This window comes from Sebastes fasciatus, chromosome 8 (genome assembly GCF_043250625.1).
Source record: "Sebastes fasciatus isolate fSebFas1 chromosome 8, fSebFas1.pri, whole genome shotgun sequence".
NCBI lineage: Eukaryota > Metazoa > Chordata > Actinopteri > Perciformes > Sebastidae > Sebastes > Sebastes fasciatus.
The window spans coordinates 30,204,958-30,223,696 of NC_133802.1; the positions used below are offsets into that span (position 1 = coordinate 30,204,958).

General features: G+C 47.2%; 1 protein-coding gene across 13 annotated transcripts; it reads right to left on the bottom strand.

Annotated features, from left to right (window-relative positions):
* Window positions 1–1,855: 1,855 nt before the first annotated feature.
* On the bottom strand, window positions 1,856–18,737 carry hcfc1b (host cell factor C1b). Of its 13 annotated transcripts, none has more exons than XM_074644904.1 (33): window positions 18,244–18,737; window positions 16,378–16,526; window positions 15,890–16,050; window positions 15,587–15,789; window positions 15,172–15,256; window positions 14,949–15,055; window positions 14,676–14,855; window positions 14,177–14,494; window positions 13,941–14,089; window positions 13,550–13,684; window positions 12,643–12,870; window positions 11,792–11,896; window positions 11,542–11,704; window positions 11,340–11,455; window positions 11,047–11,182; window positions 10,801–10,973; window positions 10,066–10,240; window positions 9,849–9,946; window positions 9,377–9,526; window positions 9,195–9,278; window positions 9,008–9,091; window positions 8,847–8,930; window positions 8,698–8,764; window positions 7,916–8,070; window positions 7,567–7,716; window positions 7,217–7,421; window positions 6,445–6,585; window positions 5,901–6,091; window positions 5,157–5,279; window positions 4,162–4,347; window positions 2,855–3,149; window positions 2,644–2,698; window positions 1,856–2,463 (listed from the first exon to the last, which is right to left on the bottom strand). In XM_074644904.1, the coding sequence occupies exons 1-33, from the start codon at window positions 18,413–18,415 to the stop codon at window positions 2,424–2,426; spliced, it is 4,863 nt and encodes a 1,620-aa protein (XP_074501005.1). In that variant the 5' UTR covers window positions 18,416–18,737; the 3' UTR covers window positions 1,856–2,423. The 13 variants fall into 13 exon arrangements, with proteins under 13 accessions (XP_074501005.1, XP_074501003.1, XP_074501002.1 ...); XM_074644902.1 differs by having other exon boundaries at window positions 5,901–6,088; window positions 7,217–7,397; window positions 13,496–13,684; XM_074644901.1 differs by having other exon boundaries at window positions 7,217–7,397; window positions 13,496–13,684.
* Between the last annotated feature and the right edge of the window lie 2 nt (window positions 18,738–18,739).

Consider the following 18,739-nt stretch of genomic DNA (forward strand, 5'->3'; position numbering starts at 1 on the left):
TTACACACACAGGTACATAATGGGACCTTTGACCCTTCCTCATCATCAGGAGCAGTGCCAGGGGGCAACTGGGGTTCAGAGTCTCGCTCAAGGACACTTCAACATGTGGACAGGAGGAGCCGGGGATCGAACCACCAACCTTGTGGTTAAAGGACGACCCGCTCTACCCCCTGAGCCGCCACCACCACCGCCCCTGAATATGAATATTTAATATTCAGTTTACTGGTTTAATATAAAAACAACAGTTTGTAACATAAAGACAGGGCCAGTTTAAAGTGGCAGTAGGCAGAATATTTTTGGCATCATTGGGCAAAAATTCCATAATAACCTTTCAGCATATTGTAATTCAAGTGTTCTGAGAGATAACTAGACTACTACTCCTCCTCATGGCTTTTTTCAGGCTTTAAAAAAATCGAGCCTGTGACGGGAGACTTTGACCAATCACAGGTAATTTCACTGAGAGAGCATTCCTATTGGCTGTGCTCCGGTCATGTGACCAGAACTTGGCGTTCCTTCAACAGATTTCACAATGGCGGTGGCATCACAAACTTTCTCATTTTACAGCTAAACAGTACACTACAAGATTCTGGAAACATTTGAGGAGAGAAATAGGCATTAACGTAACAGAATATTGATTCATATTTGATCAGCGCTGCCTAGTTTGACCATTTGATCGGAGTTTGTGAGTGATTGACAGCCGGCTCTCATAGACGGCAGCTGGACAGCAGACCTCAGATCAGCTCTTACTTCTTGTTTTCCTCCGGTCTGTGAAATCTTACAGATGCCGTTAGGAGCACCGGAGGACACATGATTTTTTTCAGGTTACCCGTTTCATGAACTACTGTGAGGATATAGCGACCGTTTTGTGAAAAATAACGTTTTTTAATAATATTTTCTCCAATCTTGCCTACTTCAGCTTTAGGGCGTAGGCCATATAGGCGGTCGCCACCTTCTGGGGGGCGCTGGTCACCCTCAAAAAAGAAAAATATATATATATTTTTTTTAAATACCAGTTGGCGCTTTACTCATTTACTGCATTGAGATAACAAATGAAAACAATAAAGAAAAAGAAATACACTGTTCACCCCTGTAACTCTCTTTCTTGAAACTGACTAAACACTTTTAAGCCAACAATATCAGGGACCAACTGCTTATTTATATCATAATACAGTTATTTATGAAAATAAAAATCTTAAGTTTTGTCTTAAAACCATTGTGATGATTGCTAGAGGTTTGATTCAGACAGAAGATTTAAAGGGTTAAACTGGAAACTGATCCTGCCGCTGGGACCAGTAGCTGATCCTTTGTCTTCGTCCAGCCTTTTTATTTTCCATGTAGGCCTCTGTTGAGAGTCCTGACCTTACAAGCCACTCTTTGTTAACATCACATGGTGAGGTCCCAACAGGGGAGATCAAAATATAAAAAGAGTAATTGGTTGACATAAATCATCACCAGATCTCAGTACATCTTCTAAATGCTAATAGGGGGGGGCGAATTTACATGCATGAGAGCTGGTCTGTCAGCCCCTGGAGCCCTGACATGGTGTGGGATTGTAGCGCTGCATCGTCTGCAAATAGCATTTCCCTCAGGAGAACGCCGGTCATTTGGTCTTGGACCGCGAGCGGGCAAGGTTGAAGAGTTTGCAATCAGCTCTGGCGTACAGGTAGACGCCTTCCGGAAATGAGCCAAATGCAAACGACAGCAGGAGAGAGAAGATCTGAAGCGGGTCGGTGGATTGGGAACGCCTCTGAAGTTTCTCCTTCGTAACAGTGTGAGACCCGGCATGTTGTCGTAGAATGATGAGTGAAAAATTTAAACAGGATTCTGTGATGACAGGAAGTGGACTCCACACGGCCGGTAAAAAAATGCTCTAAAAATCTTTATTGTTACAGAGAATATTCACAAACAACGGGTTTGATTCACTTCCTGCTCAGACAAACTGACCAATAGGTGAGCTCCGCCACAAGCACTTCATCAACAAAAGAAAAAGAAACCACCGAAGAACAAATAACTTTTCTTTTCTTACAGACGTTTATAAAAAAGGAAAAACTAAATATTTTGATGCTACAGAAAGAAAATAATTTAAACTCGACCGCCCCCTGTAGAGACCCCACCCGCCGATAGCACCGTGACCTTCATCATGACGTCACAGGGGAGGGGGGGCTACATCTACATTTAATAAACTCCATTTGAAGGTGAAAAGTTGCTGACTCCGCCTCTCGCCATCTCCGTGACAACCAAAGAAGAGAGTTCTGATTGGCTGATAATATACAGATATCCTACAAGTCTTATTTTCTCAGTTTCCTGGGGGACAAAAATCCGTCAGAGCCCCGCCTCCTCCTTGTCAAAACGCCAACCAGCCGCAGGGCGGAGCTTCAGACAATGGTAACCAACCAGAGCCCTCAGCAGAACGTCTGCTCCTCCTATTGGTCAGTTCTGAACTTCTTTGGTCCGACAGGTTTACTGGAGACAGGAAATGAAAATCAATTAAATTTAAAGGGACATGCAGCAGGTCATGTGAGCTCCTTCACTCCCTCTCCATCCGTTAAAGCGAATTTGCGTTAACGTTATATTAACGTGTTAACTTTGACAGCTCTAATATTCATATATTATTCAGTATATAAACAGTATTTCTTGTCTTACACATCAGGAGAAGCTCCGGGTCTCTTCACTGCTGGTTTGACATCTTTACTGCTTTCTACAGGAGAGACGACATCATTAATATCATCATCATTAATCATCAATCACCAACACGATCATTCAGCTGTTTGATCAGACGACCACAAACTAACTGTACTTCATACCACCGTCAACATGGTCGCCCCAGAATCCTCCTGGTTCTTATTAGTCTCACCTTGGAGCCACCGGACCTGCGTGGCGGGCCCGTAGCCCTTCTGGTTGCGAGCGGCGATGCGAAAGATGATGGCGGGCTTGGTGGTGTAGTCGATGTGGGCATTGGCGAGGCTGGTGGCCTGGACCAGGCAGGAGGGGTTGGGACCGCAGTAGACTCTCATGAAGGCCAGCTGGGCCGGACCAGAACCGGAGGAGGTGGCCTGACTGGACTGGATGGCCAGGTACACGGAGTACTCCGTGATCTTCCCTGATGTGACGGCAGGAGGCTCCCAGGTCAGCTGAGCCCCGTCCAGGTTCTGCAGAACCACAGTTACAGAGTTTAAAACGGATGTCAGTTAGTGAACTACATTTCCCATGAAGCCACGTGTTTATTCATAATGTCTGATGTGATATCTGTTCGTAGTGTTTGTTTTGTGAACCAGTGTGACAACTTCAGAACAATATTCTGATAATAAAGTGACATCATGCGTACATGATGATGTCACGATGATGTCACAGGATACTTTCTGGACTCGTAAAATGAGAAACTGTCATTAGTCAAGTGGTCCAGGTTTCTCTGATATTACAGGGACGTTATTGTACCAGTACAGTATAACTGTATTATGTGAAATGTTGGAGTGTGGCTCCTCCTGCTGGTCTCTGTGCTCCATCACTGTGGTTTCCATGGTAACCCAGCTTGAGGCTGCAGAGCAGGCTGCATGTGTGAATGAAAACAAACTGGTTGTGATGGGTGTTAGTACCGTTGCCCACATGGTGGTATCGGTTTATTCTGCGCTAGTAATCCTGTCTGGGAGCTGATCCACGTGTTAGGTGTTTGTGTATGTATGTATGTATGTATGTATGTATGTATGTATGTATGTATGTATGATATATATATATATATATATATATATATACCACTTTAAATTAAATATAATACTTTTTAATACCACTTTAAATTTAATATAAGACTTTCTAATACTTTTTACAAGCACTTTAATTAAATTTAAGACTTTTTATTGTTTTATTGATTATTGTTTACATTTGGTTTGGTAATATTAGCCATAATGGGTGAAATTAATGTATGCACATGATATCCTTCATTCAGTTGTATTTTGTTATTATTTCTCTTTATAGAAACCACAACCAGTATATGTGTTACTGCCAGGGGAAGAAGTGAACAGCATGTGATCCATCTCTCAGCTCTTTGTTCTGGCCGATAAGCCGGTGTGACAAACACCGGACTAGAGCCCAGACTGAGCTCGTCCCTATAAGCTCCACTACACAACCACTTTGTTTACAACATCACAAACAGAAGGTGTGTCTCACCTTGCTGATCTTGATGGCGCACGGCGCTCCGGGGAAACCAGGAAGGCACGTTTTAAACGCCGACACCTCGGAGAACTTTCCACGGCCACAGATATTGATCCCTGCAACACGAAACTTATAGGCTGTCCCCGGCTGCAGCTCCACCTTCCTCATCTGACTGTAGTCTGGAATCTCACCTGAGTCATCCTGCAGGAACATACATCATCAATAACATGATTAATAACCTGAGTCATCCTGCAGGAACACACATCATCAATAACCTGAGTCATCCTGCAGGAACACACATCATCAATAACCTGAGTCATCCTGCAGGAACATACATCATCAATAACATGATTAATAACCTGAGTCATCCTGCAGGAACACACATCATCAATAACCTGAGTCATCCTGCAGGTACACACATCCTCAATCATCAATAACATGATTAATAACTGGATCAATAACCTGAGTCATCCTGTAAGAACACACATCATCAACAACATGATCAATAACCTGAGTCATCCTGCAGGTACACACATCATCAATAACATGATCAATAACCTGAGTCGTCCTGCAGGTACACACATCATCAATAACATGATTAATAACCTGAGTCATCCTGCAGGTACACACATCATCAATAACATGATCAATAACCTGAGTCGTCCTGCAGGTACACACATCATCAATAACATGATTAATAACCTGATCAATAAATAATCAATAACCAGGAGCGAGCTGGTCCCAGACCAGGAGTCTTTAGTGCTTCCACGGTAACAGTCAGTGACACCTGCTGACCCGTGTTTCCATGGTAACAGTCAGTGACACCTGCTGACCCGTGTTTCCACGGTAACAGTCAGTGACACCTGCTGACCCGTGTTTCCACGGTAACAGTCAGTGACACCTGCTGACCCGTGTTTCCATGGTAACAGTCAGTGACACCTGCTGACCCGTGTGGTCAGACCGATAACGAGCTCAGCTGTTTCATTTTGAAGAATTAATTTTATCCTTACGTCGGCCATGTTGTCGTCGTCTTCGGGGATGTAGTAATGTGTGACCACCATGTTGGTAACCTTGACGATGCCAACGTCATACCACCGACTGTCCTTCACTGATGACGTCACCTGGACCCTCTTCTACACACAGACACACAGAGTTAGCGATTTATTTACATGTTGTTAGCATGCTGTTGCTGTTAACATGTTGTTAGCGTGCTGTTTACATGTTGTTAGCGTGCTGTTGCTGTTAACATGTTGTTAGCGTGCTGTTGGCATGTTGTTAGCGTGCTGTTGGCATGTTGTTAGCGTGCTGTTGGCATGTTGTTAGCGTGCTGTTGGCATGTTGTTAGCGTGCTGTTAACATGTTGTTAGCGTGCTGTTGGCATGTTGTTAGCGTGCTGTTAACATGTTGTTAGCGTGCTGTTAACATGTTGTTAGCGTGCTGTTGGCATGTTGTTAGCGTGCTGTTGGCATGTTGTTAGCGTGCTGTTAACATGTTGTTAGCGTGCTGTTGGCATGTTGTTAGCGTGCTGTTGGCATGTTGTTAGCGTGCTGTTGGCATGTTGTTAGCGTGCTGTTAACATGTTGTTAGCGTGCTGTTAACATGTTGTTAGCGTGCTGTTGGCATGTTGTTAGCGTGCTGTTGGCATGTTGTTAGCGTGCTGTTGGCATGTTGTTAGCGTGCTATTGGCATGCGATAAGCGTGTTGTTAGCATATTGCTAGCATGTCATACTGCCCTCAGCTGTTGCGTCTCTCACCCCTGCAGTTGCTGCAACGCCATTGGTCGCCTCAGCTTGAATCTTAGCCACACCCCCTGTCGCCAGAGGAGGTGCGGGGCCAAACGTGCTGGCCAATCGAGCCACGGCGCTCGTCACCGCTGATGATGTCATCTCCTGTCCGTTACTCTCTGCTGCCGGATCGTTCAGGCTGTCTGCTGGAGCAAGGCCTTCTGGGAAACAGAGGAGGGTTCAATAAACTTTATTGATCACTGCTGGAGGACAAATGTATAAAGAACCTGTCAGACAGGGGAGTAGGAGGTCAAACCACAGAAGAAGACGTGTTTTTGATCTTTTGAACATTATTAGTAGTATTATTATTATTAGTATTAGTATGACTCGGACAAAAGTTGGGCCAATTATTGAGAACTAAATATGTTGATGTTAGTATGATTCAGTAATTATCACATGTTCAGTCAAACTAAAGAAGTCTAACACCACTGAGACCTCTGACCTGGTTCTGGTACTGATCCAGGACCGCCGGGAGGGGGGGGGGGGGTCAAAGGGTTTCTGTTTGCTGGTCTACCTGTGGGCATGCAGCTGTGCTGTGGTTCTGGTTCTGCTGGTTCTGGTTGGTTGTGGATGTCCTGCAGCTGCTGCTGGACCAGAGCTGCCAGCTCCTGCTGGGTCAGAACGATGGGGATGGACTGATCCACCGCCCCCCCTCCTGCAGACACACATGGATGAAGATCAATGATTCAGAGGGTTCAGGATCTCCTCAGACCTGCAGGTTCAGACACTGCACCCTGTTTACAAGACAACACATGACTTATTATATGAATTAATTAATTAGATGACGTGGGTCTGTGTTAACCCCTTACCACCACCCCCCGCCCCCTTTGTAGAGGGTTGGGGTCTTTAGGGGGAGATTTTTTTTACCACTGGAGAATTGATAAAAATGATCAATAATCCCTCTAAAATACCACATTAAGACACCAAGACCTTGAGGAACACCATAGAAAAAACCATGCTGTGATTTGGTATCAACAACTTTTGACATTTGGAGATTTCTGCAAGAGTTGCATTTTTCGGTGATTGGATGGCGAGCACTTCTGTTGTGTAAACTGCTCACAAACCCCCTTATTGTCAATCTAGCTAGTAAAGCCATCCATCCTCTGAATGCTCTAGGTCTCTAGTTTGTGGCTGTAAAGTTTCATGAGGCTGTGATTATCCTAGAGGTCACCACAGGTCATTTTAGACAGTGAGGTCACGTCTCACTACAATGAAATGGTTACTATGGAGACTGACTAACATCACACAGTGGAGCCCCTGGTGTTGTCTTACAGGTACAGACGTACCGATGTGTCCCGCTGCCTGCAGGACCGCCTGTATCGTTGCCTGCTGAACTGCCTCATCTGTTGTCGTGGTAACAGCCAGCTGGTCCGAGGTCAGTCCCGTCACCATCAGGGTGGTCGCCCTGGAGACCGCCTCACCTCCGTCCCCTTCTGACGACATCAGCTCCTGAGGAAGACCGCCCACCTGAGGGAGGAGCTGATTGGTTACCTGAGTGTGTGCGTGTAACACGAGACACTAGAGCAATATTCACAGGCGATTATTTTACATTTTCATGTCGTTGATTAGCCACGCCCCCCGGTGTGTGACGACCTCCAGTGTGTATTAATGTGTGTGTGTGTGTGTGTGTTTGTACCTGTGCTGCTGCCTCACTGCCCTCCATGTGAACCTGTAACACTGAGACTGATGTCTGCATAGGTTCATCCCCCTCCTCTGCTGCCGTCGTCACCGTGGCGACAGCCTCCGAGGACTCCACCCTGTCCTCCCCGACCAATGAGGAGATCTCCTGCACACAGACAGACAGAGGGAATCATGGGACATCAGAGGTGAAAGGCTTGTTTAGGACGAGCTGAGTGCATTGCATGATGGGTAGTGATTTATATTCTTCCATCATCAGTTCTCATCTATTACACTAAGTTTATCTGCAGGAACTCAAGTGTGTGTGTGTGTGTGTGTGTGTGTGTGTGTGTGTGTGTTTCACTTACAGGTATGGATGGCCCGGGTGTGGGTGTGGACTGTGTAACCGTGGTAACAGCTCTGCTCTGACTGACTGCAGTGGTGGAGGCGGGGTCAGAGGAGGAGGAGGAGGAGGAGGAAGGTTCTGTGGAGTCTCCCTGCAGACCGTCTCCACTCTGCTGAGCTGTGGACACAGAGGACAGGAAGTGACATCGCCACAACAAGACAAAATATTAAAGCTCAACCTCATCTCCATCTACCTCAGTTATATATATATATATATATATATATATATATAGATAGATATATAGATAGATAGATAGAGGTAGAGTGTGAAACACACCCGATGCTCTCCGTGTCTGGGGCGTGACATGATTTTCATTTCTTCAGTGGACTACATTTACAATCAGTGGACTACATTTACCATCAGCACTGATTGGACACATAAAAGGAGGCCAATTTGCCCTTTAGGGTTAATATTAATATATCAATATTCAGCTGGTTACATTTCACTGACTGCTAATCCAGCTAGCTACAATGGACAGACAACAGCTGGTGCACTGCCAAAACTTTCAGGGTAAAACTCACGCTCCAGAATTTCTGTTCCATGTGAGCGAGTAGTAAATATAAACATCCGTTTGGGTCACAGGGCGCACCGAAAGGATGTCGCATACCAAACCGAGCGTCCTGTCCTGAACAGTTCAATACAAACACCCGCACCGTTCCACCGCTAGTTGTATTAATCCAACCTGTTCTGTCTTGTGTGTACGGGATGGTTGTGAATGAAGCCTAAGGTGTGTCAGCAGCTCACCTGTAGCTGTGGTGGCGGTGTTGGTGGTTCCCGTCTCATGGGTCTCACATGGTGGATTTGAGCACACCTGAAGACAGAAACTCTTCAGTTGAACTAATCACTGATCATCAGTATACACCTATCTGACCTGCAGTCAGGTGTTGTCTCACCTGTCGGAGTCCTCCAGCTCCAGCTGTGGTCGACGTGTTGGTGGTTCCCGTCTCGTGGGTCTCACATGGCGGGTTCGAGCACACCTGAAGACAGAAACTCTTCAGTTTAACCAACCATTGATCTTCAGCATACATCTGTCTGCAATCAGGTGTTCTCTCACCTGTCGGAGTCCTCCAGTTCCAGCTGTGGTGGCGGTGTTGGTGGTTCCCGTCTCGTGGGTCTCACATGGCGGATTGGAGCACACCTGAAGATAGAAGCTCTTCAGTTCAGTACACACACACACACTTTTAATTTATCACTGATCATCAGTATACTGTACATCTGTCTGCAATCAGGTGTTGTCTCACCTGTCGGAGTCCTCCAGCTCCAGCTGTGGTCGCGGTGTTGGTGGTTCCCGTCTCGTGGGTCTCACATGGTGGATTGGAGCACACCTGAAGACAGAAACTCTTCAGTTCAGTCCACACACTCACACTTTTCACCAATCACTGATCATCAGTAGACATCTGTCTGCAATCAGGTGTTGTCTCACCTGTCGGAGTCCTCCAGCTCCAGCTGTGGTGGTGGTGTTGGTGGTTCCCGTTTCATGGGTCTCACATGGTGGATTGGAGCAGGTGTTCCCTCCGTTCAGACTGGCAGGAACAGGAGCAGACTGCTGAACTGAAGGCTGGTTGGAGCTCACCTGAGGAGAGAGGAGCACCTGTTTCACCACACACCTGTTAACCTGGGTTTCCTGTTTCACTTCAACAGAGACAGGTTTTATTCATCATTTAAAATCTCATATCTATGAATAAAAATCTGAATATGAGACATGAAATAGTGCAGGAGTAAAAATATAAAATAATCTATATCTGTGGAAGACAGTAATTCACTGACTGTGAGGAGGACTGTAGTAAATATGTGTGATGAGAAGTAATCACTAAATGTACACAGAGATGTAACCAGGTAGTAAAACAGTCACTAAAGTATAAAGACATGACTCTCTTGATCTCGTCCCAGCTCACCTGCAGCTCTTGGCTCATGCTGGCGGCGGCCACCGTGGCAGTGTTGGTGGTCACGGTGTCGTGAGTCTCATGGGGCGGGTTGGAGCAGACCAGCGTCACTGCAGATTCATAATCACAGTGACATCATCAACACACCTGTTCATAATTCATCTACAACAATTTACTGCAGTATTACTGGTATTGTAACTGGAACCAGTAGTAGTACTGGTTTCTGTACCTGTAGCAGCTGCCGTGTCTCCAGCCTCTCCTGATGCTGCAGTAGTAGTAGAAGTAGTAGTACTACTTGTAGAATTTCCCGGTTCTTCTGAAGTAGGAGAAGCCATGAAGGTGACGGGCAGATCCTGGACCAGCGGCTGAGCCTCGGCGCCGCTCGGAGTCGTGATCAAAGTCACCTGTACACACAAAACTACAGTATTACTACAGTGCTACAGTACAAAGATACAAAACTAAAGTATTACTACAGTACAGTACTATAGTACAGAGACACACTGCAGTACTACAGTACACTACCACAGTACAGAGACACACTGCAGTACTACAGTACACTACCACAATACAGAGACACACTGCAGTACTACAGTACACTACAGAGACACACTGCAGTACTACAGTACACTACTACAGTACAGAGACACACTGCAGTACACTACTACAGTACAGAGACACACTGAAGTCCTACAGTACACTACTACTGTACAGAGACACACTGCAGTACTACAGTACACTACCACAATACAGAGACACACTGCAGTACTACAGTACACTACAGAGACACACTGCAGTACTACAGTACACTACTACAGTACAGAGACACACTGCAGTACACTACTACAGTACAGAGACACACTGAAGTCCTACAGTACACTACTACTGTACAGAGACACACTGCAGTACTACAGTACAGTGACAAACCTACAGTTTTACTACAATACCAAGCCTTCAGTCTTGTTACCTGTTTGGGTCCGGCTGCTGCAGTTGCCGTGGTAACCTGACCGGCCAGCGTGGCGATGGTTGCCAGGGTAGTGATGGGCGTTGCCAGGGAGGCGTTGGCGGCGGCGGCGGCGACAGCTCCTCCTGCCACCGTGCTGGAGACACTTCCTGCTACTGTCCCTAGACTGGAAAAACCTGAGACACAAACACACCTGTCAAGAGTCTGCTGGCTCAGTGCAGGTGTGTTACAGCTGACCGGTGTTTTTACCTGTGGTTCCCTTGACGACCAGCCTGGTGATGTTGGGTTTGGTGCCAATTGCTCCTGGTGACACCAGTCTGACTCCGCTCATAGGCAAAGTCCTGACGATCGTACCAGGCGTCCCCGGAGCTCCTTTCAGCACCACCTGAACACACACACGTTTGTACCAGCTGATATAGACTCTGAGCCGTTGGGGGCAACGAACAATACCCTCCCCCCCGCTTACCTGTGTGTTTCACCTGTGTGTGTGTGTGTGTGTGTGTGTGTGTGTGTGTGTGTGTGTGTGTGTGTGTGTGTGTTACCTGTGTGAGCCCCTGCTGGCCGGCTGTGGTGATTTTGGGGAAGGAGGTGATGATCTTTCCAGCAGTACCTGGTGTCATCATCTTCGTGGTCAGGATCGTGAACGGACTGTTAGCACCTGTAGGGGGGAGGTGGAGGGCTTCATTCAGTCAATCATCACATGAAACATAAAAAGCAGTTCAGGTGTGTCTGTCTGTTCTGTACCTGCCCCCCCCTGTAGTGCGGACATCGGGATGGTCTTGATGTAGGTGGTCCCAGGTTTGGAGGTTGTGGATCCGGCCTGTGCGGTGCTGAGGATGGCGGTCTGTTTACCGTCTGCTGAGGTCACCAACTTCAAGAAGGTTCCTGCTGGGAGGCCGGACTTCGCCTGATACAGAGAGGAGGGGGGGTTAATGCCAGGTGTTAAAATGGGGGGTGGGGGTGGGGCTAAGTATTCAGTAAAGATCTCAGTAACCTGGAGGATCTGGGTGACTGGGCTGCTCCCGGCCTGACCAGTAACCGTTCCTGGTTTGGTGTGAATCACTGACATCATCTTCCCAAGGTTGCCAAGGTTACCGATCTGAAACAGAGGGAAGAGTGAGGTCATCAGGTCTGTCTACATGTCATCAAAAAGGTATGGATGATACACATTTTAGAACTTTTAATGAGTGTGCCAAGTTTTGTTTGTTTTTAAGGAACTCCAGCCCCTCAAAAAACAACTTCCTGTTTCATGGCAAACAATTCTTTGCCACGGCAACGGCATTTCACGAAAATTTTAAAGCTTCGCCATCTGGCATCATGAAGGTCTTCCCATTTGAAGGGGACCAAATTTGAGGTTGATCTGATACGAGTAGCAAGCTAACGTATTGTTGGCAGTAGGTGGCGCTATAACGATGATTAAATATTGGCCTTTAGATGTCTGTCTGATCATCTGGAGTCGAGTTACAACGGTCTCTTTTTTCAAGGGGAGACATCAAAATTCGCCACACCGCCGCTGTGACGCCGTTCAACGAAAAGTCATAATCTTCACTATAAAGCATCATCAACATCTTAAGGCTCTTCTGACCTAATTTGAGGTGGATCTGATTAATCTGTAAGAGGGAGTACATCAAAGTGCCAAACATGTCATTTGGCAGTAGGTGGCGCTATGAAAATGAGCGATCAATGTGGATGTCCTCAGGCCGAGACTCTTACCACACATGAGAAATGTGGAGCAGACTGGTTAAAGTACGCCGAAGTTACAACAACTTCCTGTTTTCAGTTTGTTTTTTTTGCTCGGGCCCTGATAAAGTTTTCATTCAGCGAGCAGCAGGTGACCTCACTCACCAGAGCTCCGCCTCCTCCCATACTGAGTGGGCTGTTAACGAGAGTGATGGTCTTTGTGACTCCGCCCACAACCGTGGTGACCACCTGAGGCTGTTGGGACACCGTCACCGTCCCAGACTTATGCACCGTGATGATTGGTCGCCCTGGGGTCCCGGGGGTGGAGACTACAGAGGCCCCGCCTACCTGAGCAGCAGCAGTTTTCAGCATTCGGGTGGCCGGGTTACTCACCTGAGACACACAGGAAACAGGTTTGTACTAATCGATCAATCAATCGATTTTGTTGTGCATTTATATTATATATATATATATATATATATATATATATTAATATTGTCAACTTGTCGCAACTAGCTTTAAGACTGCTGGTGAAACCACAACTTGACCCAAGGGTCTCTAAATAACTATCGACCCGTCTCAAACCTTCCATTCTTTATGTTGTTCTCCACTGAAACTGTGCTTACTAAAGTCGTAAATGATCTTCTCGTTAACATGGATTCAGATTCCACCCCGGTGCTTTTACTACTGGATCTCAGTGCAGCTTTTGACACTATTGATCATTGTATACTCCTTAACCGATTGGAAAAACAAATTTGGCGTCTCTGGGCTGGCATCTTATCTATCCGAAAGAACAGTGTGTCTCTTTTAATTATACAACATCAATATTCTCTGAGGTGAAATATGGAGTACCTCAGGGCTCTGTTCTTGGCCCCCTGCTCTTCTCTCTATACTCGTTCTAGTACTACAAGTCTACAAATGGTTCAGAACACTACGACTAGACTCTACACTAACAGTAGTATCACAGACGTGTACCGTTCTAACGGTAGTATCACAGTATACTATACTATACTTGTACCATTGTAACTGGAGCCATCACTTTGACCGGCAGACTGTTGGATCCTGGACTCACAGCAACGGTCTTTACAAGGGTCGCTCCTGCAGGGACGTTCAGCACCGTCGTTGTGGACGGAGAGATCTTCTGAGTCGCTGCAGCCGCCGCTGCCAGCGCCGCCATGCCGCTCATCTGAGGACTGCTTCCTATTGGCTGAGAGCAGACAGGAAAGAGAGGCATGAGAAGAGGGACTGAACTGTTTAAAGTCAAAGTTAATTCAGAAACAAGAGTTCAGACACATTTTTCACACCTGTCAACAGGTGGCTGTATAACTCCACATAACTGAAGTTCTATATTTACCCGATGACAACGAGTCACAGGATGAACACCTGTGAACATGTGGTTAAAAGCTCCAGAAAAAGAAAATGGACCTTAAGTTACGAGATAAGAATCATAAAGATCTCTTTACCGTCCCCTGACCGGGCTGAGCAGGTACTACCATACGAACACCTGCAGGAAGTGTCGTCATGGCGACCGTGGATTTGGGCGTGGCCTGTTTCACTGTGACGATGGAGGCTCCGCCCGCTGCACCCGGAGCTGCCGACACCTTCAGGACTGCTGCAGAAATACAGGAAACGGGTGAGGACGATCAGATCTACCTGCTCTACCACCTATAGATCTACCCACACAGGTGTGTAACCCTACCTGGAGATTTGGCAGCAGCGGCCAATGGGTTTCCAGATACGGAGGCAGTGGGGGAGGGGACCAGCGTGATGCCGGACAGCGGGACAGTTTGGTTAGCTGGTAGTGTGGCGACGGGGACAGGGCTCTTGGAGGTGCTGACTCCAGGTGTGGCAGTAGGGACAGGTGAGGCAGGTGAGGTGGCTGCAAGTGCGGTGGGAATGTCATACTTCTGCAACTGAAGCAGGTAAGTCTCTGCGGTCTGTGAAGGACCCCAGCTCACCTCCAGAGACGACGTGTTGGCCCGGACCAGCTGCACCCGAGAGGGAGCGCAGGGACGCTCTGAGGACAGACAGGTGAGACGGGGTCAGACAGACAGGTAATACCAGATTAGACAGATAGATGAGACTTTAAATACCACGTGTGTCTTAACGGAAGTTACAAAGACGGAGATGAAAGTCCAATCTACCGGTTTCTGCTGGTTGTGGATGTAACAACAACAACAACAACACCAGGTCCTCACCTGTCTCCAGGTACCAGAGGTCCTTGCAGCACACCTGGTTGTTCCAGGCCTTCCTGTATCCGTCTCTGCCGCTCCAGATGTAGAGTCTGGAGTTGATGGCCACGCTGCAGTGACCTGCTCGAGCTCTGGGGACGTTCTCCTCCAGACTGTCCATCAGAACCGTCTCCCAACACATGGTGTCTATAGACAGGTGGACACACAGGTGGACATGCTGCAGTGGACGTGTATTACATGTATGTTATGGGGACATACGTCTATGGTGTGTGTATGTACCCAGGTTGAGACAGGCCAGTGTGTTGGTACACTTCCACTCCTTCTCATGAGTTGCCGCTTTGACATCATCCATCACCAGAGGAACCCAACCTCCAAACACGTACATCCTGACAGACAGACAGGTGAGACAGACAGACAGACAGACAGACAGGTGAGAGATTAACAGATGCATTAACAACATGTACGTGTAATATTAGTGTGTAGTATTTGTGTGTAGTATTACTTGTTGTTGATGGTGGTGGCAGAGTGCAGGCTGCGGGGGAGGGGGCCGGTTCCACTGAGGGTCGGTTTACTCCACGTCAGAGAGTCTGTGACATCATCAGAACAGGAACCAATCAGAACACAGTACAGCTTAGTTTAGGCTACATCATGTCTCACCTATGTCAAGCCCGTCACACCTATGTGGAGCCTGTCCCACCTATGTGGAGCCTGTCTCACCTATGTGGAGCCCGTCTCACCTACTGTATGTGGAGCCTGTCTCACCTATGTGGAGCCTGTCTCACCTATGTGGAGCCTGTCCCACCCACTGTATGTGGAGCCTGTCTCACCTATGTGGAGCCCGTCTCACCTACTGTATGTGGAGCCTGTCTCACCTATGTGGAGCCTGTCCCACCCACTGTATGTGGAGCCTGTCTCACCTATGTGGAGCACCCACAGGTCTCCCAGTCTGCAGCCGCTCATCCCTCCGTAGATGATGAGTCTGTCGGCTGAGCGGCCGCTTGTCACCACGGCCGTGTGACTCTCCCTGGGCGGCGGCGGCGGACCTGATGTCGGCGGGATCTCCCAGCCGAGCACACTAGAGCCCGGTCGCAGCTGCAGACAGTACAGGTCGTTCAGATACCTGAGAGGGACAGGTGTAGAGAAGATGTGTTATGAAAGCGGACCAACAGGGACCCGTCTTGTTTTAGGTAAGACAGCGGAAGTGGTTCAGGGTTTCCTACCTGGGGATGTTGTTCTTGGGGTCTTCACTGTCATTGGCCAGTCCTCCAAACAGGTAGCAGCAACTGCCAATCAGAGAGAAGCTGTGGCCGAGGCGAGGGCAGGGAGGCGGACCGTTCTTTGGAGCCTTGGCCTTCAGATTTTTCCACTCCCAACGACTCGCCTGAAGACACAACAAGAGACAAAAAACACTAAACTACAGAGTTTCACACACAGGCCTCCTTCAGCAGACCCCCAAGGAGTACTGGCAGCCCGAAATAAGGTCTCATGGGGTCCACCGGAAGAGGTGGGACTTCACCTCTCTATAACCGAGTGGTTCCCATTCTCTCTTTCACCACATGTCCTGTCTCTCTCCACTCTCACTATCAAACAAAGGCATACAATGATCCAAAACAAAACCCATCACAGTCTCACAAAGTCCTGTGGGAAACAATGCAGGTGTATCAGCAGCCCCCAGGTATACTGTGATCTCTGCAGTGACATCACTGACCTGCAGCTCATACAGGTCGCTGCTGTATTTGCCGTACTCCACCATGCCTCCAAACACCAGCAGCCTCGTCCCATCACACGCAAAGCCGTAGGCAGCACAGCCGGGGGGGACTTCACCTCGCACTGCAGGGATGAACCACTGGTTGGTAGCTGCAGGGGGGACACAACAACATGTCAGACGGGCTACAGGTTACCCCAAACCCTGGTTGGATGTAGTACAACAGAGATACTATTCCTGGCCACAAACAAAACATTGTGTTAATGCATTCCTGTGAAACACAGCCTGTAGTCCGTTTAAGGTGAAGGCGGTTAATGACAATCGATAGCCTGCACGCCAAATATGCCTGTCGTGGACCAGCGTGTGGCAAACCATGCAGAAGATGGTTTCCTGGTCCTTGTCTGACTTTTTGTGGCCAAACCATGACCAAATGACAGAAGTAGCCCCCGTTTAGGTACGAGCTTTTCTTGTTTTCACTCTCATGTGTACAGATCGGAAGTGGCTGCTAGATTTACTTCACTCGCCATCCAAAACAACAATGGTGATCTATTGGAGGTGGACATAAAAGTTTATTTCCAAACCTGATCAGAATGTAAAGAGTTGTCCAAATGGAGTCTAAAGGTCTTCCCCCATGAAACTTTGAGCGTTAAACACTCCTGCATTCTGGTGACTTTTTATAGCCCAATTTATGGAGGAAATGTCCTCGGTTAAGGAAAACACAAAATTCAGGGCACCAAGTGACAAATAAAATTAAATAAAAAAATTAATAAAATATAAAATAATGTATTATTAATATATACTGCTAGTAGTTTAATTTATAATAATACATCAGCATTTATTATTATATACTCCTGGTAGTTTAATCTATAATAATACATCAGTATTTATTATTATATACTGCTGGTAGTTTAATCTATAATAATACATCAGTATTTATTATTATATACTGCTGGTAGTTTAATCTATAATACATCAGCATTTATTAGTTTGGTAGATTTAGTTTTAATAATCTGAATTTGTCAAAGAAACTAAAGTTATTAAATAGCTGTAGTGTAGTAAAGAGTATATAATATATAATATTTCTCTCTGAGATGTAGTGGAGTAAAAGTAGAAAGTAGCAGAAAAATGGAAATACTCAAGTAAAGTACAAGTACTTCAAAATTGTACTTAAGTACAGTACTTAAATAAGTAAATGTACTTAGACACTTTCATAGATAAACTGTGAAACACCTTCACAGTATTTAATGTTTCCAGCTCATGTTGTTGTTTTGTCTCCATCTGTTTTGCTGCAGCAGCAGAGGGGCGTGTCTCTCTGTGACGTCACAATGTTTTCAGTAAAAACGCGCCATTTCTCTCTGTTTGTTTCTGCCGGAGCCGCTCCGCTAGCTAAACTAGCTAATCCTGTTAGCATGCGGATACAGGCTACCTCGTTAGCTTGAACGACAAGGAGCCAAGGCCTATTGAAGGAGGCTAGGGCACGCGTCATAGATGCGGGGGTATCACACATGCGCAATACAGTCTGGTCTTCCCTCGCCAAAATTGAGCCAATCAGAACGCACGACCACAGTTTGAGTTACACTGCGCATGCGTTGTACCCCACATCCCCAAAACCCATGTCCTAGCCTCCTTCCATAGGCTTTGGCGGGCTAGCTCGTTAGCTTGAATAAGAAGGAGCTAACCCAGGCTAGCGGGCTAAACCCCCAGTGGGTTCCCTAACAGCCAGCACCAGTCACCATCACCCCCCCAGAATAAAGTCACAACCACATATATTCGACCGTTAGCTTCCAGCTAGCATTAACAGAAGCTAACGTCTAGCACCATATAGCTTATGTTCTACCCGCCAGAGAGTTATGAACCCGGTACCGGTACCTGTGTTGTAGACGTGCAGCTCGTCCACGATCCCCTCGTTCCCTCCGCCGAACACCACCATCAGCTCCTTGATGGTCACGGCTCGGTGTCCGTGGCGGGGCCGCGGCACCGGGCCGGTCCAGCCCAGGACGCGCTTCCAGCGGGGCCGCAGCACCACGGGCTCGGAGGCCATGATGATGCTGGTCCGGGTCCTCAGAGACGGGCTGGACTCACTCAGTCAGTCCGTCAGTCCGAATACAGTCAAATAGTTCAGGCAAGGCTCGCTAACACGGTTAGCATTAGCCTGCTAACTAGTTCCTGAGGCTAGTTAGTTTAGTTAGTAGCAAGTTAGCTCCCTGGTCTAACTAGCTCCTGAGGCTAACTAGCTCTTGATGCTAACTAGCTCCTGATGCTAACTAGCTCCTGATGCTAACTAGCTCTTGATGCTAACTAGCTCCTGATGCTAACTAGCAGGGCTAATTTGACAGAAGCTACCGTAGTTAGCCTTGTTTGTTTT